Raw genomic sequence first — 20,602 nt, forward strand, 5'->3', positions numbered from 1 at the left:
AATAAATAGCTGCTGCCCCTGCACTGGGACTTTGACTGGGATTGGGTGACTGGCAACTGGCAACGCTGCTGCTGGACCCCCGCGCAGGTGGTAGAGGGCAGCAGCAATGGCAGGCTTTTAGCGGCACACCCCTCTTTCACGCTCGAGGCCCCCAAAAAGACGCCTCCTCAGCGCCTCATGGGCCAGCGCCTCAGCGCATTTGCGCTGTACTCAGTAATGACAACTGCTGCCAAGTGCTACCTACTGGTACCAGCACAGTGCTCTCACTCGGCATCATGTCATGGTGCACCCTGTGGCTTCCATGCTCCATGCTCCATGTTCCATGCTAGCGTCCGCTCCTCTTGCCCTCGACCTCCACCCCTCTGTGTCCTCCATCGTCCTCCCCTCCACCTCTTGCGACCCACGGAGTGCAGGCCGTCTCGCGACTCCCCTCCACCCTCCAACCCTTACTGTCACCATCCATGCCTTGACGCCACCGTTTTCACCGCGCACACACTTTAGCACACACACGCCTCTCCCACGCCGTCGCGCAGACTCCCCAGGCATTCCAAGACATCAGAAAAGAAAGCCGGCCCGCCCTCACCAACCCCAGACCATCCTCGTCCCAACGCCATCCTTTTCCCATTTCTTTTTCGAGCAAGCAGCGTTACCAGTGCTACCCAGTATCCGTCTAACAAGAAGCCCATTCCAACGCCACTAATTACTTCGCACCACCCGGGTTCCGCTAGCCATCGAGCTCGCACTTTTTTATTCATTAGCGGCACGACCATAAACTCTCGTCACTTTTTTGGTGCATGCCGACCTCCATCGTGCCCGACCTCCGAACAGCCCCATCCATTCATCCTGCCGCATGACATAAAGCCATAGCTTGTTCGCGCGTTTCTGCTTTTGCGTTGCGTCTTTTCCTCCGGCCATGCGACCTTCGTCATCGCATACGACTCGAGTGCCGCCCGACGACCCTCAACCAGACGACAATGGCCAACACTCTCGCTCACGTTCCCGCCTGCTGACACACCACGCATACGACTCGGACTCGGACTCGGACTCGCACTGCTCTAGCAGCAGCAACAACGACTCGCTCTCGCGGCACCAACCTGCTCGCTCTCGTCTTCTTTGCCGCCCTGCCGGCGCGTTTTCCCCAGCCAGCACCGCCGCCCGCATGACGGCTACCTCGGTAGAAGGGCCCGGCGCGCCTTCGGCCAGTCGCCATTCTCAGTCTGCTCGCCCATCCTCGCGACCCGAGCACGATGCCCAGTCGGACGTCGACATGACCGACAGCGACGTCCAAGCCTCGGAGACTGAATTCGAAGCTGGTGGCGCTCCGCTGGCTTTGAATGCCCCGACTCGCGACCACCATGCCACCAACATCATGCCCACACGGGAATCGGATCCCGAATCTCTGTCCGATGCGGATTCGGAAGACCATGACCATGACGAGGATGACGAGGAGGATGACGACGACGACGACGACGACGACGATGGCGATGGCGATTATGATAGTGACGATGACATGCCATTCCCTCAAAATTATCCAAATACTCTACCACCGATGACACCCATGCCACCTGCGCCTTTGTTCCCGCATCCAGGCAATGCCTTCCTTTTCCAGACGCCCCCTCCGAACATGCCCTTCAACCAGTTAACACTGCCGCCTCAACCAATGAACTTTGCCATGCCCACTGGTCCTACCGACCTAGCCAACTTGCCGCCGCTGCCACAACCACCAACCAACTGGGTCAATATACCGGCATTCTTTGCCGACCAAAATCTGGCTATTAGCAATGGTATCTCCAGTATACTGGGATCCGAGAATCTTGACATGGCCGACTTCTTACGTGACTGGGCCTACCAGGGTCGCTATGGCCGCGCTGCGCGATCGCAACCCCCTCTGCTCGACGAGCTCATGCGCCAAACGCAAGAGCAGCCTGACGAAATCGACTATGATCAGCTCAAAGGCGACCAATATGACTTGCAAGGCCTGGATTGGGCTTCCATGGAAACTACACGCAAGGCTGCCCGATTGCGACGCCAATATACCTATCGAAACTATGTCAACAGAATGGGGTCTGACAAATGGATGGCAAGTATCCTCACTTCCCCGTGACATCTCAAATCTAACCAGTTCCTGCTGCAGTTGCCTCGCGAAACGCTGTCCTCTCGCGAGAGCTTCTACAGATTCAAGAGAATGAACATTCGAAAAGACGTCTCCCTGGCTCACTTTCAGCTTCGTAGTGCTCTCGCCTGCCCAACCCGCACCCACGCCTATTATCCCACACCCCAGGGCATCGCACGCATGAATTTGGCATCTAGAAAATCCGAAACTTTCATGAACACGCGAGACTTCCCGGCTGCTGGGGCCGTCATATCCACTCTTGATGCTGATTGCGGCGTCCTAATGTGCGGCACCTTCAATGGCGAGTATTACATCAAAAGCCTTGATACTACAGAAAAGCAGGGGTATTCGGAGGGTCAAATCACTTCTGATCCCGGCGGTATTACCAATCACATCAAGATCCACAAACCACGACGCTCCTGTGGCCCCGCAGCTGCCATAGCGAGTAACGATCACGGATTCCGACTGCTAGACCTGGAGACGCGAAAAATCGTGCAGGAAACGAGGTATCCGTTTGCCCTCAACTGCACAGCTGTATCCCCGGACCGACGACTGCGAGCCGTGGTAGGCGATCACTTTAATGTCCTCATCACCAATGCCGACACGGGCGAAGTGTTGCAGGAGCTTGGAGGCCACCGCGACTACGGCTTTGCCTGTGACTGGTCCGACGACGGCTGGACCGTTGCCACTGGCTTCCAAGACATGGCTGTGAAGATCTGGGATGCCAGACGCTGGTGCAACTCGAGCGGCATCTCGACGCCGCTGTGTACGGTGCGCACGGAGATGGCGGGGGCTCGTAGCCTGCGTTTCTCTCCCCTCGGAAGCGGCCCGCCCGTGCTGGTCGCCGCCGAGGAGGCCGATTTTGTCAACATTATCGACGCCAAGATGTTCCGCTTCAAGCAGGAGATTGACGTCTTTGGCGAGATTGGCGGCACTGCCTTTGCAAATGACGGGCAGGACCTCAACGTTCTCTGCTGCGATACGCACCGTGGTGGCCTCTTGCAGCTGCAGCGCTGCCGTGGCCGACGCGGCTTTATGCGCAGCTACGACGAAGAAGACATGGCGAACCGCCACTCGTGGCTTCCAGATACCGATTCGACGCCCGCCATGCACGAAATCCCCCCCTTCTTCTAGTTTTACAACTTTCTCACCTATTTCTATCACCTTGTCACTTATACCCTTGGATGACGCAGTATCCGATAGTGTCTACCATCTTTCGCATCGATTCCGGCGTTTTTATCCTTTTTGTTGTTCAATCTTATACCGCCTCTGCATTTTCCTCTTGCCCGCCCAAGGCTGGAATGAACCTTTTACAGCACGAGGGCTCACTCGAGCAAACATTTTTTCTTTCTTCTATAGCATTTGATGGAAGCGATTATCATTATGAATTCTATACATTGGGCTCGTTTTTCTTGTTGACCTTTTTTTGTTTTTTTCCATCTAGACTACCGGCTGCATCAAGGTTGAAAGCAGGCAGGAAATGCCGTTACCTTTATTTATTTATCGAGAAACATAAATTGGAGGAAAGGAAACCAGCAAAATATACATATTCAGTCTGAAAGGCGGCCCCCTTTTTAAAACATGGGCATTTCTATGCAGCCTTTTTGTCTTGTATAGTTATTCTACCCTGTTCCGTAATTGCTTTTGACTTGGTGTCATTTGCCCTGCGCTTAGCGGTAGGGAAGGGAAAAAGAAACGAACGCATCGCGTGTGTGTAGTCTAGATTTCACTGTATGCAAGGGTTTCATGCGTAGTCAACTTGCAATTTGGTCATCTGATGGAAAGAAGGTGCTGCCATCCTCCAGAGTGTAGTCAATGCTACCAGCAAATACAAACGGACAACCATTTATAGCTTCAAGCTGCTGTTGCGAGACAAAGCTCTGGGCGGTGTAACGGAACATTGTGGCGTCGTCTCCCGCGCCGAAATTCTGAGGCTGCAAGCTGACTTGCAATGAATCTTTCACCTCGCAAATCAAGTTGCTGATGGTGTCTGCCATTACACATCATTAGCGGCAGGAAAAATGCTGACAAGAGTAGAACCAACCCTCATTGAATACCGGACCAACACCGAGATTGGTTGCTTCATCGTCTGCAAGCCCTTGCAGTATCCTGTTGTGGCCGACGACGGACAATGTCACCCGCTTGACCTCTACGCTGGCTTCCTCGAGCCTTGAAGGGCTCATATTCTTGGGTTCGTCGTCGATGCAGTGGGTAAATTGGGAATGCGTCCTGTATATCGTCTGAATGTTTGCTCCCTGGAAGAAAAGCCCGCCACATTAGCTTGCCCGCTCCCATGCATGGCGCATAATACGTAGTCCAGCAGCAGCGGAGACCACATCAGCGAGCTCACCAAAAGTTTCGTAAACCTCCAGTACTGCCCGAGAGCTTGCATCACCGCCAGATTGGAGAGCACGTCGCGGTGCGCCTGCGCCTTGACCGCGGGGTCTGCGCAGCGCAAAAAGGGAATCATGACGGCGCACGCGCAGTAGCAGGCGTACCCGACGAAGCTGTTGCTGCGCGCGACGGGGTACGCGCCGGCGAGGACCGATGATGCCAGCTCGGAGATTGAGCGAGCGTGCTCCAGGGCAGTCTGCGCGGAGAGCTGCTGAGCCAAAGGGTAGGGTTGGCGGTCGTTGGGCAGCCCGCCCCAGCAGTATAGCGGCACAAGGGAGGCGTGCAAGGAGCACATGCATTGATGGTGGAAGAAGTGCAGTAGATGGACCGTTGGGAATGTGGCTTGCTCTTCAGCAAGGGTAGTGTCGAGTCCCTTGTACGTGGACGGGAGCCCTTGATGCCATTTGGAAACAGCCAGATCGAGTTCCTGAACCGCAATCAGATACGAGTGCATGTTTCTCGGCTTGTTCTGGACCACTTCGCAAACCTTGGTCCTGTTTTACGGGCGTGAAATTAGCCAGCGCCGCTTTATCATTATGGACTTCTAATGCACCGCTCATGGGGTAAACTTGCCACAGGCAGATAATTTTAATCAGCTCGCCAGCAAGGCTGACGCTCTGGCGCTCGTTGCTGCCCGGTGGCGTCGGGCTCGCCATTTCCGGATTGAAGTCTTCATCTTGACAGGGGAGTCCTATGTCCTTGACAAGCTGAAAAGTGTATCTCTGGAGGTGCGGCTCGGAGCTGTAGGCCGTCATCAGGTAGCAGGCCCAGAGCCTGCGACGCTGCATCTCGGCTTGAAACGGTGTCATGGAAGCCCTGTTGGAAGCATTCGGGGTCGTCGCGACGCGAGCAATGAGAAGCGCATTGCCTAATATAAACACGCATGAGCGATGTCAATTTGGATTTCAAGCAACGTAGAGACCCTGACCTCGGTAGATGCTGCATCGCTTCCACTGTCCTTCTTCATACCAATAGAGGGTGAGGTTGGTCAAGGTCACAATGTTCTCCTCCCGTGGATTGTCCAGTTCTTGGAAAACAAGCTGGCCAGCTCGTGTGGCCCATTGATGGGCGAGGCCTTGCTGCCATATTAAAGAACCACTGCTGCCGTCGGGGCTATGACGCCTGATGGATGTCAGTTCTTAGTAGGCTTTTGCTCGATATGACACACATATAGGGTCAGATCAGGCTTACTTGGCGGCTAAAGCACAAATACTTAGAATGACGTGATCACGGGCTTGATTGTTTGCAAGCTGTTGCAGAAGTGAATCTTTGTGTAAAAGGAGCGCCGAGTTTGTTATGTGTGTAAAGTAAATGTCGATTAGTTCGTAGAGCGACGTGGTCGGAATTCCGTAAATGGTTGTTCCGGCATCAAGTGAATAATGAGGAAGCTGAGAGTGAGTCGCCTTGTCACTACTGGTGCCTGGATCACTGTGCACCGCTGCTTGTACAGGTGTCTGTTCAGTTCCAAGTGCCGAAGCCGGACGGTGGCCGTCGTACACGCAGGACCGGTCGGCACGCTGGCATCGCTCACAGACTGGCCGGCGTCCTGAACAGCGAACCTGTAGTATTGTGATTTCTGATGAGTACTGGGAAGGGCAAGCAGTTCTGCAATAAGGAAAAAAAGCCAAGTAAGTACCTTTTGGCCGTTGCATCGACGACATGCTGTCCGGGGTCGACCTGTCATTGGAGCTCGGAGGAGGGTCGGCTGGCAGTTCCGAACCGCAGAAGCCTGGCGAGTACTTGATTTGAGCGGGTTGACTGCGCTGGTCGGCAATGCAATGTGAAATTGTGTAAGAGAAAAGGTCAACGGTGGTGCATGTGGTCGGCGAGCCGGGAAACCTGGGGTAGTTTCCCGAGAACGGACTGACCAACGTTTGCCGGTGTCCCGCTTTGCCGGGTCCCCACGGCGGTATGCATCTGCCGAAACACCGGCAGGCCGGGAAAGTGACGCAGGGTCTGGAAAAGGTATGTTGGTGCCCGAGCGCGAAGTAACGAGGCCTAGTTAGCTTAGCGATGATGTCTTTTTCGTTTTCTGGCTTGGGTGTGTCGTGTCTTGTCGCTGAACAACACCTGGGCGGCAGCCACATACAGCAAACTTCGGCTGCGTACAGTACGCGATGAGAAGTCTCCATACTGCGATTGCCGAATGTTGCCTGGTGCAACATTGTGCGATTTTTTTATCAGTATACGAACGCAAAGGTTGCTGCAATGGGCTTTCAACGACCTTGTGCGAATAATCCACAGCTGGCAAGGTACAACTCAATTACAGCAGGCACTTCAGAGTAGATGGAGTGGCTTGATTCATCGGCTATGGATAGAAGAATGCATAATATATATGTCAATTTCCTCAAAAATAGTCTTTAACATAGACCAGCTGTATTAAAATCGTCTTCTCTGTCGCCAGCTCAGTATACTCGTCGCCTCCCACGACACTCCTCACTAGACTTTTGCTGCTAAATGAGTCTGCATCCAGTCTAGCGATAGCTCACGCCATTCTCTCGCGTGAGCCATGGCACAATGGTCGTCATCTGGATAAAGCTTCAAGCAAGAATTGGGCGCCAATTCGGCCAACTCGACAGTATCTCTGGTAGCGATCAGCGTGTCGGTATCGCCATTAATGGCCAGCACGGGGCAGGAGATAGATCGCAGTTCGTCCTGCGAGGGCGCCAGAGCGCTCAATTTGGCGGACAGACTCAGCGTATTGGCTCCCACGGCGCGCGAGAGAGCTTCAATCATGATTTGCGGCATGCCAAACGCACCGGATGGAAGCAGGCTGTGGCGCAACGGCGCGCCATTGACAACCACCGCCTTGAGGCGCTTGTCGATGATGGCCATCCTCGTGGTCCAGTGGCCGCCGAAACTAAATCCGACCATGCCAATCCTGCTGCTGTCTACATAGTCCAGCGCCTGAATAAAGGAGATGGCGTCGGCGTATATGCGCTCGGTCACACCGAGGCTCATGGGTGCCTTGTACGCATAAGTGCTCGGCATCTCCATGAAGAAGCACGCGCCCTCAGATAGCCGGTCGCTGCGCAGAAAGGGCAACATTGACTCTGCATTTGTTCCTTCGAGACCGTTTGTGACCAGTACGCCGGGCAAGCTGTTCTTGGCTGGCTGGCTGGCACCACCGGTCGAGCTGCGTATGAGCCCATAAAGGACGACTTCTTCGTCATGCGAGTGGAGGACGTGGCGTCGGATCTGTATGTCGAGCACTGGGGCGCAGGCGTCAAGTATCATGTCAAAGAGACGCGTGGACATGGAATACGCTGCGTTGCGTTTCGGCGTGCGGCCGGGCCATGACGCCTGGAATAGGTAGGCCATGGCCTTGAGAGCCGCGTCCATTGCGATGATCGGCCCATGCTGCCCTGCTGGAGCAGCCTTGGTTAATTCGGCTATATTCGTCACGGCCCCGAGCGGGCTACTCTGGAGCAACACGGCACCCACGCCGATATATGCGCATACTTCAGGTGGCGGCCCCTTTGCACCTCTGTCACCTCGTACATAGCCCTTGATCGACGGCAGCCTCGCTTTTCCCAATTCATGATCCAGCTCGTCCATGTGAGAAAACGCGATTTCTGTCCAGTACTGAGCCCAAGGTTCGTCGTCGAATGAGGTGCATCCGTCCATCTGTCGCGCAATAATCTCTTCGTCCATGCCAGCGAGCAACGCAAAGCGTTTCGGCGCGAGCGCTGGAAGAAAGGTCCTCACTCCGGTGACTCGAGCGGCTAAGTTGGTGGTGCGAGTTACCGCTAGAAGAGTAACTATGGCTTCGAATAGCATGTTGCAAGGGAAGAAAAATCAGTATTGGTGTTGATAAAAACAAGTCGGAAAGCACACGGCGGGGAGATCAGGGGCAATTGGATGTTATATAGGAGAGGGTGTGACGAAGGCAAAGTTGGAATCAATGTCATGCTATGATCGGACTCTGGTCTCCAACGCACTCCTTGATTCGTTTGCGTTGCATTCAGCATACTCTGAACCACCAGATCTGGTCAGGCAACAGCTTGGAGACAGCACGGAAACCGCGGATCCGCAGACAGATCTTTCCCGACAAACGTTTACCGACGAACGTTTACCGACTATCCGAAACGAGTCTCCACGTTGCGAGTACAGAAAGCCGAGAAAGGAGCTTAATGTGTCGAGGAGCAATGGCCAGCGCGAAATTTGCAGCCTCGGCACACGACACCTGCAAGTCCTTGGCGGTAGTGCCATAGCCAAATGGAGTCGGTATTCTACCTTGGTCAAGCTATACCTGGCTGTAGAAATGATTCTATTTCGGGGTCTATCCGCTCTAGATGCATTTTCTCTCCTCAGGAACTGTAGTCCGTTGCATGATGAAGCTCAATAAGGCAGATCGCAGCTTGACCCGACGCCGGCGGTTAATAGGTGCTCCGCCACACGCATGACTGCTGCATACAGACAGATAAATACTCGTGTCGAAACGGAAGAAGAAGAATAAAACATGCTATCTTACTGAGCAATCTTGGGCAATTACTTGGGCTTAAGCGGGGGCGGACGCATTCTACAAACATTCGGCTTTCCCGTCGGCAAACTAAACCCACTCCTGATCAGCCATGGCCGGCTGCATAATGGAGGTAATTTGCACAGACAGTTACTATCCAACGGTCGAGTATAATCCAATTTCTTTGAATGTAGGAAATTTTAATCTTGCAATAGAATCTTCGAAGCCACGCGGTCATCAATCGTACAGCTTGGCCAGCTCTGCCACAGCCGAAAACCATGATGCAACTTTCAAGGTTACCATTTTGGATCGTCACAGTAAATATTGCGCAACATTGACTGCGTTTATGATCAAATACTAATCGCATACTGGAGATAGACCGCTTTCCTGTTGTCTATATGTTACCCATATGGCTCCAACCGTTTCTGGACTCTTTCGGTCCTTCTCAGCAATGATCCCCACAAGCTGGAAGAAGTCAATGCATTTCACAGTCACAGGATCATGTTCAAGGACGAACTGAAGAATTGCGAAGACGTCGTTACTATTCCGAGTCAAGGAGCTGCGATTCTGAGCTGCGATCCGGGACGAGACATGTGGAACACCGTCATGGGCACATTCACCAACAACATCTCCGTCGTGCCGGCCGGACAGCTTTACTTGTACCGATACAATGACGAAACACTCCCGGCTCTCGTCCAGATACGGCTGTCTGATTACGCCGACGCCGCACGGTTCCACCCCCTGGGAATAGAGTACCACGAGGCCAGCTCCACGTTGCTCGTCTCCAACCATCACTTTGACGGGCCACGAATCGAAATATTCAAGTTGGACATTTCATCACATCCTCCAATCGCGCACCATAGCCGGACAATGGAGAGCCCGCTCATCAGGACACCCAACGCAATAGTTGCGCTGAACGAGCACGAGTTTTATTTCACGAATGACCATCGTTTTCAGATACAGACGAGGCGGTATTTCGCGATGCTGGAAACATACGCAGCTCTGCCGCTCGGCGAGATTATGCATGTCAAGATGCACCACAACTCGTCTGCGACCATTCGCGCCGTTACTCACCTTGCGTACCCCAACGGGCTCGCCTTGCTAAACTCTTCAACGCTGGCCGTCGCATTGACAGGCTCATGTAAAGTGCAGCTGTTTAGCATCAGGCCCGACCGGTCTCTTGTATTCGCGGCCGAGGTTAAAACGCCGTTTATGCCAGACAACCTGTCCTGTGACCAGAACGGGGTGCTGCTTATCAGCGGGCACCCTCACCCGCCAACGTTGGAGCGCTTGGTGAAGCATCGTCGGCGGTGCTTGGAAGCTGGTTTGCTCACGCCACAGCCTTGTGACGGATCAAGGGCTCCGAGCGCTGTTATTGAGTGGACTTGGGAGCGCGGATTGGAGAATTTGTATCTAAGCGCTGCTGAATATGGTTCAAGCTCGGCTGCGGTGAGAGATTCTGAGCTACAGGTAGGAATCGTGACTGGGCTGTACGAGGAAGGAATTCTCGTTTGGAAGAGCTCAAAATAATTCGCCTAAGAGCGAGCTTTCCTTTTATTTTTCTTCTTCTTTGCCGTAATTGGAGCTGAGTGCTGTTTGCTTTGGAGTTTGTGCGTGGTGTACGAGCTCCCAAGTAGAGCAAACTCGGCAACGATAAAGTTGAGTCGTCAAACGTTGAGACGAAAGTCTCGAAAGTAGGGGGGAAGTTGAGAAAGAAATAACAGCAAGAGGAAAGAAATAGTTCAAATCAATAAACAAGGGGGCTGGATTGCCATGGAAATGAACCCACCACTATGCATGTGACCTGATTCACTGTGAGGCTTTCAGCTCGTCAAATACGAGATGTCGCCCTTCCATTGCCCCGAATAAGCCACCAGCCTCGACACTTCAGATCATGCCGCGGCAGAATACGGGAAGGCCTACGTACATGAATCCCACATGCACTAACCACTAAATACAAGGCAGGGGCCGCCATCTTTCGTCTGCTGCACCAGCTAGCACCGATCAAGTAGACTCCCGCGGCCCCAGAGACTTGAATCGGGCTCTTGTAGGATAGACGCCAAATTGGCGGGGAAAGAGGGGGGCGGGAATGCTTCGAGCGTCGAATAGTCATATCGAGATGTTGCTCGCTGAGGCCCAGGGCCCCTGTCCAGGGCTGAACGTTTTCTAAATTAACCATACATACGCCACCCTATGGAGGCTTGCCGACGGCTCATGTGCCAGCCAATCCGGCGTAGGAAGGACCTCGTATTGTTTGTCATTTTTCAGCTTCGCGCATGGGCTGTCCGAGCTGCTACTCTTTTTGGCGGACACTTTTTTTTTTTTCCCCTCCTCGCCTGAGCTTAAGTTTGCAAACCGCATGTCAAAGCGTAGACAGAAAAGAACAAGAAAAAGCACGGCTTGTCGCGGCCCTCTGCTTTTGAGCCCATGTGAGCAGTCCATACTATGCATACTATAGTTGGACCTTGACGCACAGTTGCAGCGCAAGTATCGGCTTGATGGCCTAGAGAAGGGGAAAAGAGCAAGAAAGAACTTGTGATGGTGCGCATGGACGCACAAACTGTCGCCTGTCGCCTGTCGCCTGTCACCCAGCCCGACAGCCCGAAAAGTGGCCGCACCACCTGCCACCCATGACAAGAAACTTGCATAGCCTGAGAAGTAGCCGTACATTTACTGCTCTACATGTCTCCGCTCCAGGGTTGTCCGCACCATCTGTCATTCTAGAAACGGGTTGTTATTGACCTCCTAGCCTTGTTCTTAGCCTGTTCCGCAGCCTAGTCGGAGACATGGCCGTTACCTCCCCCCTTCCCCGCGATGGTTGTCAACCCCCAACACGTCATGAACCTCGTGTTCCCAGACACGGGCTGGCTTTGCAAATTAGGGTCTAACTAGTGTAAGGCTGCGCGCATTAGCGTCCCACGCTTGCGATGCAGCCATCGTAGTCTCTAGCTGGGGCTGCCTCAATCTCACCCACTCTATTTTTGTGTTTATTGCTTCTCGGCACATCGTGCTCAGTCCATGCCCCCCCCCCCCCCCCCCCCCTGCGATCTATCCGATTGGTTGGCTTTTATTGTTGTTTAGATTTGGTGTCCCTCTCGACCATGAATGGGGTGCCAAGAGTTTGCGCCCGGCCTCGTCCAAGAATGTCTCGCTTTAAGCGTGCGACAGTGTCTTATAGCGCACGGCAGGTGAAGCCGCCCCCAATATACGAAAGGCGCCGTTTTTTGTATTTAAAGTAGCATCGTTCCCCGCCCTTTTTGTCATTCGATCTGGTTTTCATCGCAGTCATCCCCACCTGTTGTCAACCTCCTACGTCCGCCAAGTCGTATCATTCCACTTACAAAGCCGCCTCGTAACGCACACTCCTCAACACCAAATCGACACCAACAACAAGATGATGACCAAAATCTCCACGCTCGTTGCGCTTGCAGCCCTTGCTAGAGCAAACGGGGACCATGGCGGTGCTTGCACCATCAAGACCATCACGCCCACCACCACGAGCCCTCCCACAACGACATCCACCCCCGACAATTGCAGCACCCGTAGTGTCTGCATCGACTTGGTCAACGAATGCGGCATGTGGTACGGCGGGTAAGTATAAGCTTCCGCGTCTGTTGCTTCGGCTTATTGACACCAATATATAGATGTATACCTGATTGCAAGCCTTGGCCGACCTTTTCCAAGCCTCCTTGCCCTCCCACCACCACCACCACCATGACAACCACGTCGACTCCCACCACCAGCAGCAGCGTGGATGACTGCCACACGCGCACCATCTGCATCGACTACGTCAATGAGTGCGGTATGGGGTACGGCGGGTGAGTACCTCCTCAAATGGAGCATTCGTATGCTTGCTGTTGCTGATGACTTTGAACTAGCTGCGTCCCTGATTGCAAGCCGTTGCCGACCTTTTCAAAGCCCCCTTGCCCGTCGACGACGACACTCCTCACAATCATGTCTCCTACGGCTTCTAAATAGCGAAGAACCTCGTGGTAGACTGCCCGGGCGTCGCAATAATTGGGGTGAAGACAATGAATAAAGCTAAGACGCTGGTAAGTAGTGCTTCTTTCACTACTTGGGTTGTATATAGCTGCTGTTCTACGTTTGATATAATTTCTCAAAAAATTCTACCTTTACTATTTTCTTTTACTTTCCTCAAGTTCCTCGAATTTATTCCTTCCGAAATAACCGATGATTACTAAAGTCTTTTTTCTAGTGCTTATAGAGTGTTTGTCTTCCTTGCGCCTATTATAATATACTAAGCATCGATAATTATATTATTAGCTATTTCACTTCACATCTCAATACTTCTTATCTGATTCAACCAGCTGTAGGGTTTCTTATGCTACAATACGCCCATAACTAACATTGAAAGGGAATTGGTCACTGTTCCATCCACCATAAGACGTCATCGCATAGCACCAGACCCGCACTACTACGGGTGTACGGATACTGAAAAAAGAGACTGCACTTTTTTAGGTCAACTCCAGTTAGCTTGTGTGCTAAATTGCCGAGAACGCGAAATAAATCCGAGGGTCTATGCCGCGAACATGTGAATTCTTGCTTTGTTGATTGGGGAAAAAAGAGGTAGCGCTGTGGCCTGGACGAGAAAATATTTCAATCTTCCACGCAGTTGCTTTTAACCATTGAAATAGCTTGCAATAAGTACGCCGACGAGAGGCCTTTTTCAGTTGTCGTTGTCGTGTATCCAGTATTTTGCACGCCACATCCTCCTTGAAACATCTGGGTCCCCGCCGCCGGCGCCATACAATTTGCGTGGCTCACACTTGAGGGTCAATTTCAAAAAGAGAATGAAGCAGGAACAAAACCCAAGCGGAGCTCAAATCGTCCAGTCCACTATGATTTCAGACATGGACCCTCAACATCAACGGCCGAAAATATCCGGTGCTCTCGTCCAATAGTATTATCCTTTATAGGTACCCCTGTCTGCAAGCTTGCGACTGATTTTGACCATCCATCACCGCGTCAGTTCCTAATATAACGTACAGAACTTGGAGATTCACACATAGAACCAAGCTGATTGCTTTTAGCAATTTCGCCAGTTGGTGGGAAGGGTGCAGCCAAGATTGAGCCAAGTATGCAGGCACGAAGCCAACAGCGCAGATGGGCGCCAAGTTGGGTACCAAGACTGATTGATGGACAGCAGACTACCTTAAGCCAAACTATATTTACTGGACTTTTGGGGGGCTCTCACGCCGCTTACTCTTTTCTTGTTAGCCAGCCCCCCATCTCTGCCCAGTAACAATGTGCCATGCCCTCTGTCCTTCTCCACCAGACAAGCATGTTTACAACGAAATTGCTGCTTGAACGAGAAGTGGCAGTTCTGCCGGTCCCGTGATGAAGCACAGAGCGTGAGGTGATAACCCACAATGATGTGCTTTTCTTGTTTCTCCTGCCTAACACGCCCGGGCCGGGGTGGACCATTTGCCAGCGCATTGCTGCACCGGCCCCGGGCACCGTTTTCTAAACGCGCAATACCAGCCCCAAGCAGATCTGGCACCCGACTCAAGATCAAAAGTTTATGTCGAGTGTCGTTCGATACTGGGGCCGATGGGCCGGCGATGCTGGGCTACTAAAGGCATGGACCCTGGTAGGGAACACATCTGCACGGCATCTCTGCAGTGGATCGAAGAAGGCCAATAAGGCGCTATACCAAACGAAAGCCAGCCATTTGCAGCCATCGTGCCAATGGCCTACTGCTGGTTGACGACGACATGCTCGGCGTTGATTTTGCCGTTTCGGAGACCATAAAATCCCGTGTCTCGTTTCAACTGAGAGTCTGGTAAGGGTGTTAAAGCATCTCTTTCTTCTGGCGGCTGGCAGCGTCCATTCTTGGATAGACATCAGATTGCAACGCATAGCATAGTCTTCACAAGAGGGTCCGAGCAATTGAGTGGGCGAAGATGTGCTGGCGACGCACTTGGCAGCTTTCCTGCCCACAATTGAACCAGCCTTCACAATCCATAGTCCTCGACTCTACTAGTTTCTAACACGAGCATAAATACAAAAACAGAAGAAGATTTTATGCAGATAAAGCACGGGACGAAAGCTTGTGCGCTAGAATCGGCAACAAAAAGAAGATATCCGGAACTGTCCGAGTCTTAGTTCAATCGTACTACCTTCTATGGTAAAGCCAACAAGGGGCTGAGATTGTGCACTCTTGCTCGTAAGAGTCTTACACTCTACCCACAAAGTCTCACGAGTTGTATGTGCCGCACCCAGATCAGGCTTTAACCGGCTGGAGGCTCAATTAGCCGGCTTTACAGTCTTACACCCTTATCAATCATCTCGTGTGGCCGAATTGGGACTACGCAGCGCAATTGAGCTAGTCGGGCGGAGAACTTAGTAGTTTCCCGGATCTCAATGGCGACGATCGAGCTTAAAGGGTACTATATAGGTGCTCGTGTAGTTGGCCCTCGGCTTTTGCAGGCCATACACCTCGACGCTATCTCAGCGACTGTAGCTCTGTAAAGTGAGGAAGAGCATGTCGGACTAAGACCGGGAAATTCTTGCTCGCGCGTTCAATAATGAAGTACAAATTGTTCCATACATACACTTGTTGCACCACTACTCATGGCAAGCCGCATGGGCTTACCGTGGCGATGAGGCGTGGGCCGCATTTCTTCTCGGCGTGGCGGACAGGCCCTCTTTAAGGAGCAAGGGCTCTCGGACCAGTCAACGAGCACTTGAATGGGGCTCTTGAATGCATATGAAATCTGATAGCAGTTGATGGCCGCATAGTCAATGCTACTAGCTAACAGAGCGGAGTCGCCGCTGTTATTCGGGCAGAGCTCTGTGGCATAAATGCACCAATTACGGGCACCGCATGACCCCGTTATGAGATTGTTCCACTATTGCACAGCGCTGTCTTGCCTGAAGCCATAGTTTGCAGGATTCTCACAGTGGCTTTCGCTTGACGGGGCCGGCGTTGACCGGTTGGGGCTTGGAGGACTGAGTGGCTGCGCTAATAGACCGCTACCGTGCACTGTGTACAGCCTAGGGAGTAGCTGTAGATTTATTATGCAGATGCAGATGCAGCAGGTTTTGTTGCATTCAATGGCGCGGATTTTACCGACCCGCGAGATGATCGCTAGTCATGGTGAATGGATGCCCAACCGTAGCGGGGTTACGGATTAATAATGGCGGTGCTCTGGCTTGGGGCCCTGATGCTCGAGACATAGCGAGTGCTCAAGAGTCTAAGTTGGTTATGCAATAGGTCGCGAGTAGGGAATCCGGCTTTGCATATCAAGAGGCAGATGGCCAGGCTTGCAGAAGACGAAGAGCCTGCAGCCGTCGGAGATAAGTCGGCCTGTTTGATCAGCTGAGATTCAGCGCTTCAGAGTCGAGTAGTGCAACGAGCTGGCATCATGCACTGAGACAGAACGAGAAGCCAGCCGGCGACAAGAGCTTTCGCTAGGACGGAGGCTCCCTACGGAACGAGTCTGGACTCCTCACATTAGCCAGTCTAATGATGGCTTGCATGTCACTGCGCCGGAGAACATCCGATCTGCGTGTAAGGTAGCTAATATTGTATGCAAGGCAGAGGTGGCTGGCAGTCCGCGGATTGAAGGTATTGTCGAGTGCCACAAAGAGCTTGCTGCGGCCGCTCCGAATACTCGCGACGGAGCCTTCCACGACCAGCCAGGTAAACCTCAGGAGGCAGCAGGTTAATTCATCACTGACAGATTGACAAGCGAAGGATAGTCTCGGCCGATAGATCCGGGTGGCGATGTATTCCAATGAAGCGGCTGTGTGATAGGGCAGCAGATGCGTCGATTGCGGGAGTAGCCGTTTGTCGAGGGTTCTCAGCATGCGACGGGGGGTTGAGAGACAAGCTCTGAAGAAGCACAAATAGAGAACAAAAAAAATAAAATGCCAGGGAATGATAAGCAGAGTCTGCGGGAATCATGCATGTCGGCGGGCCAGAGAAGAGGGCTGAGGGACGAGAGGAGTGAGGAGTAAGGAGCAAAGAGAGAGGAGAATGGAGAGGCTTGTTGGTTGATGGGTCTGGCATTGAGGTTGCATTGTGGGCACGCACGGCGGTGCTAAAACAAGAGCCGGCAGGGGGGGCAGGAGATCTGTGAAGGGGGAGGGAAGGACGGCCAGGCCCGTTAGCGCCGCGGTCGGGGGCAGGGGGAGGGGGCCAACTGGGGGCTTCGGGGCGTGCAGGGGGGGGGGCTCATGTTCTTGACAGCAACAACTGCAGGTCGAACAGAAGCCTAGGCTGGTGGCCGCCAGGGCAGCGAGGTGGGCAGTGGCACGACTGGGGCAGTCTAGCGGTGGGGAGGAGGGGGAGAGGGGGAGGGGAAGCAAGGCAGGCGGCCAGTGGCCACTGAGGGGTGCCTGGAGCGGTCGCATTAGGGGCCGCAGCACCACCACCACCAGTACCAGTACAGTTCTGCAGCGGCGCACCACACTTCTGCAGCACCCGTCGGGGCCCAACGCCACTCGTCAAGAACAAGCTCTTGAGCCCTGTCTGCCCCTCTCTACTGCCCCTCCACTGGCGGCGTTTTATTATGGCGGGACAGCAATGTGGCGGGCGGGACAGCATGAGCATGAGCACCGCCGGCCGGCCCTCAGGTCTCGGTCCCTCTCCTGCTTCTGGCAGTTGGCAGCAGCCTCTGAGGTGGTCTCTGGTCCTGGTCCAGGTCCAGCCAGGTCCATGTCCAGTCCGCTGTTATGAGGCCCCCCCGCCTCCCGTACCGTTTCTGTTAGCACCTTGCTCCAAGCACCCAGCACATTGACAAAACAGACCTACCTCTTACGTGGTGGCAGATCCAACACCTGCTTATTAGTACCGACCTGCTATTATGTCGCCCTCTGCCGCTCCCCACAAGCCGTCCTCCCACACCTCACCCGCCACCCGTCGTCTCGCTTCCACCAAACGCAATTGCTTGATCTTCCAACGCGCCGCCATTCCGATGTCTTCTTCGTTTTCATAGCCCATCTGCGCTTTCCGCAGCTTCACCTTCTCTCTGCTGCATTTTCCTTCTTCTTCCTTGCTTCGCACTTACATACTTGACCTGCGTCGTTATCATCACCTCGTACACCGTTGTTGGCAGCAGCCATTGCTATGGCAAACTCTGCTCCAAGAGGGTCCGCCGGCGACTCATCATCAACTACAAATCAGGATACAGCTTCTCCAGCTTCCAAGTCTGCCAGTTCTCAGTCACTACCGAATCATTCCGGTACTTCAACACCCACACGGTCAATCCTCCCATCAAACGCCTCGGCATCGGGTGACCCTCGATCAAAGGACGCAACGGTTCCAGCGGCCTGTCTAGCATGTGTATGCGTCTCCAAACCCCCTCTGTCTTTTTCTGGCTCTCGATTTCTCGACAATGGCCACTATCACACAGCACTAGTGTCAAGATCACACCACTTTGGACCCTCCCCTGCATGGGTACAAACGCGGCAGATCTTGGCTTGCCTGGTTCTTCGAATTCGCTGAATTGCATCTATACTGACACCGAACGCAGCGGAGCAAGCATCTAAAATGTGACGGCAACAATCCTTGCGCTAGATGTCAGGGTTCGGGATCCGGCTGCATCTATGTTGCCTCGCGCAGAGGCTACAAGGGACCGCGTAAGAACCAATCACACACCACGAACAAACCCCAAGTCACATCCCCTCCACCTCCATCTACTGCCAGTTCTGGTGATGGCTCAAAAGTTCCGATGCTCATTGACCCTGGCGCTGGAGTCAGCAACGCGCTATCCAGGCCGTCTTTCAGTGGCGCTGCCGGAGTTCCTTATGCCACAGGCGCTTACCCTTTCAATAACGTGCCACCAACCAACGCCGATCTTCAGCTCTACCGGTCGTATTTTCCAGATAACTCTACCGATGGCTCTGCTGCGAAACAGCAAATTCCTCCCAACTTGCAAAATCTTTCTCTCGCCGATCGTTGTCTCGACTCCTTCTTCTATCACTTTCATGCATCACATCCGTTTGTATTACCAAAGCCATACCTGCTCGCTCTTGTTGGCGATCTTTCGTTGGAGCCGTTGCTAGCAGCAACACGCTGGGTAGGCTCACTCTTCATCGATGTCGGTGCTGCAAGGCAGTCACTTTTTCAAGAGGCTTATCGGCTCGTATACGACCCCCAGAGGTTAAAGGATGGCTTTGTTGTCCAGGCAATGATCCTATTGATTGTGGCACTTGATGGTAACTGCGAAAGAGACAAGGCGAGAGAGATCCTCGGGAACGTGGAAACCCTCGCGCTACAAATTGGCCTTAACACACGGGCTTTTGCGACCATACACGGTAGGAATCTCCCCGTAATGGAAGAAAGCTGGAGAAGAACTTGGTGGGATTTATTCATCATTGATGGTATGATGGCTGGCGTGCATCGCGTCACAAATTTCTTACTGTATGACGTTCCTGCGGATGTCCCGCTCCCATGTGAAGAGCTACAGTTTTTATCTGGAGTAAGTGTTCATAGATGGAGGTATCTGCCGTCATGCCCAGGCAGGAGCAAAATTCCGATTGCTGATCATTTTACTTTTGCTTTTGAAATGTGCCGCTAACTTTGAGCAGAGCATTCCCAATCCCATGACTCTGCAGGATTTGGAAAGTAGGGAGTTTGCGGGTGATGACAGAGAATTCTCTTCTTTTACGTATCGAATACTCTGCGGTCGAAATTTGGGACGGTTCATGCGAACTCCGCCGCTGCAGGGACCTGATGACGAGAACATAACCAGGATCGAAGCCCTCCTCACGAATTGGCGACTACACCTTCCTCAAAACAAGAAGGACTCGCTGCAGAAAAACGGGATGCTGGATGAGATGATGTTCCAGGCCCACATGATAATGCATGCAACCTCTATCATGCTACACCAGCCCTTCTCTCAGCTCGACACAGCACCGACGCAGAGCATCACCTCTTGCGTGCCATATCAACCGGTAGCGACCGGAGACATGTTTAACACGCACACGAAGCACACAGTAACCTCAGCATGCGCGATTAGCGAAATGATTACTCACAGAGTGCCTCTTCTGTCGCATACGCATTTTTTTACTTGCGTGGTTACGATATCGTCGATAGTCCATCTGAGCAAATGGGCAGTGTTCTTTGTGCCGCACGATGACGACGATCTACGTCAACAGATACGACTTAACATTGGAGCTTTAAACCACCTTTCTACTGTTTGGGTGGCGGCTGACCGATCGCGGGATCAAATCCGAGCGGTTGCACGGAACATCTACCAAGTCAAGAAGCAGCAGCAGAACAACCCACAGTATTGGATAGGATACTCGCAGCAGGACATGCTAAACAGCATGGAGGCGGATGAGAACATCATTACCGAGGTTGAAAGCGCCGAAGGTATACAACAGCCTCAACATGGGATGGGTGGTGGTATGCAGTGATGGGCCAATGGCTGATAGACGATTGACTGATTGTCGAGTTTGGACACCGGCGACCGGGCTAGTAGTACGGGAGCGGCACGAGACACACTCTACATTGGCATGGTACATATGACGAGCCAACATGAATCTCCAAGGGAAAAGGATGACTTGGAATTCCGATAGTCTCGTCGATGTCAGACGACCATAGCGGCAGGGGTGGATGCAGGGGTCGCCGATTAGCGTCAACTTACTTGGAGGCGAGAATC

At 53.0% G+C, this 20,602-nt stretch overlaps 6 protein-coding genes across 8 annotated transcripts; 4 read left to right on the top strand and 2 right to left on the bottom strand.

The window, feature by feature from the left end:
* Window positions 1-913: 913 nt before the first annotated feature.
* Window positions 914-3,247, top strand: LMH87_012162 (uncharacterized protein; the record flags this gene model as incomplete). Its single annotated transcript, XM_056201424.1, has 2 exons — window positions 914-2,080; window positions 2,135-3,247. The coding sequence occupies 2 exons, from the start codon at window positions 914-916 to the stop codon at window positions 3,245-3,247; spliced, it is 2,280 nt and encodes a 759-aa protein (XP_056053177.1).
* A 620-nt stretch (window positions 3,248-3,867) lies between these two features.
* LMH87_012163 (uncharacterized protein) lies at window positions 3,868-6,639 on the bottom strand (the record flags this gene model as incomplete). The annotated part of the gene is made up of 10 exons (XM_056201425.1): window positions 3,868-4,103; window positions 4,158-4,368; window positions 4,464-5,001; window positions 5,081-5,375; window positions 5,436-5,629; window positions 5,699-5,945; window positions 6,005-6,066; window positions 6,144-6,184; window positions 6,372-6,505; window positions 6,597-6,639. 10 exons carry the CDS (start codon window positions 6,637-6,639, stop codon window positions 3,868-3,870), a joined length of 2,001 nt encoding a protein of 666 aa, XP_056053178.1.
* A 307-nt stretch (window positions 6,640-6,946) lies between these two features.
* On the bottom strand, window positions 6,947-8,287 carry LMH87_012164 (uncharacterized protein; the record flags this gene model as incomplete). Its single annotated transcript, XM_056201426.1, has 1 exon — window positions 6,947-8,287. The coding sequence occupies one exon, from the start codon at window positions 8,285-8,287 to the stop codon at window positions 6,947-6,949; it is 1,341 nt and encodes a 446-aa protein (XP_056053179.1).
* A 1,183-nt stretch (window positions 8,288-9,470) lies between these two features.
* Window positions 9,471-10,499, top strand: LMH87_012165 (uncharacterized protein; the record flags this gene model as incomplete). 3 transcript variants are annotated; one of them, XM_056201429.1, is made up of 1 exon in its annotated part: window positions 9,471-10,499. In XM_056201429.1, one exon carries the CDS (start codon window positions 9,471-9,473, stop codon window positions 10,497-10,499), a length of 1,029 nt encoding a protein of 342 aa, XP_056053180.1. The 3 variants fall into 3 exon arrangements, with proteins under 3 accessions (XP_056053180.1, XP_056053181.1, XP_056053182.1); XM_056201427.1 differs by having other exon boundaries at window positions 9,951-10,499; XM_056201428.1 differs by having other exon boundaries at window positions 9,990-10,499.
* A 1,864-nt stretch (window positions 10,500-12,363) lies between these two features.
* Window positions 12,364-12,947, top strand: LMH87_012166 (uncharacterized protein; the record flags this gene model as incomplete). The annotated part of the gene is made up of 3 exons (XM_056201430.1): window positions 12,364-12,560; window positions 12,614-12,787; window positions 12,848-12,947. The coding sequence occupies 3 exons, from the start codon at window positions 12,364-12,366 to the stop codon at window positions 12,945-12,947; spliced, it is 471 nt and encodes a 156-aa protein (XP_056053183.1).
* Window positions 12,948-18,063: 5,116 nt separating this feature from the next.
* Window positions 18,064-20,357, top strand: LMH87_012167 (uncharacterized protein; the record flags this gene model as incomplete). Its single annotated transcript, XM_056201431.1, has 4 exons — window positions 18,064-18,279; window positions 18,470-19,015; window positions 19,097-19,417; window positions 19,527-20,357. 4 exons carry the CDS (start codon window positions 18,064-18,066, stop codon window positions 20,355-20,357), a joined length of 1,914 nt encoding a protein of 637 aa, XP_056053184.1.
* Between the last annotated feature and the right edge of the window lie 245 nt (window positions 20,358-20,602).

This window comes from Akanthomyces muscarius, chromosome 4, assembly GCF_028009165.1.
Source record: "Akanthomyces muscarius strain Ve6 chromosome 4, whole genome shotgun sequence".
Taxonomy (NCBI): Eukaryota; Fungi; Ascomycota; class Sordariomycetes; order Hypocreales; family Cordycipitaceae; genus Akanthomyces; species Akanthomyces muscarius.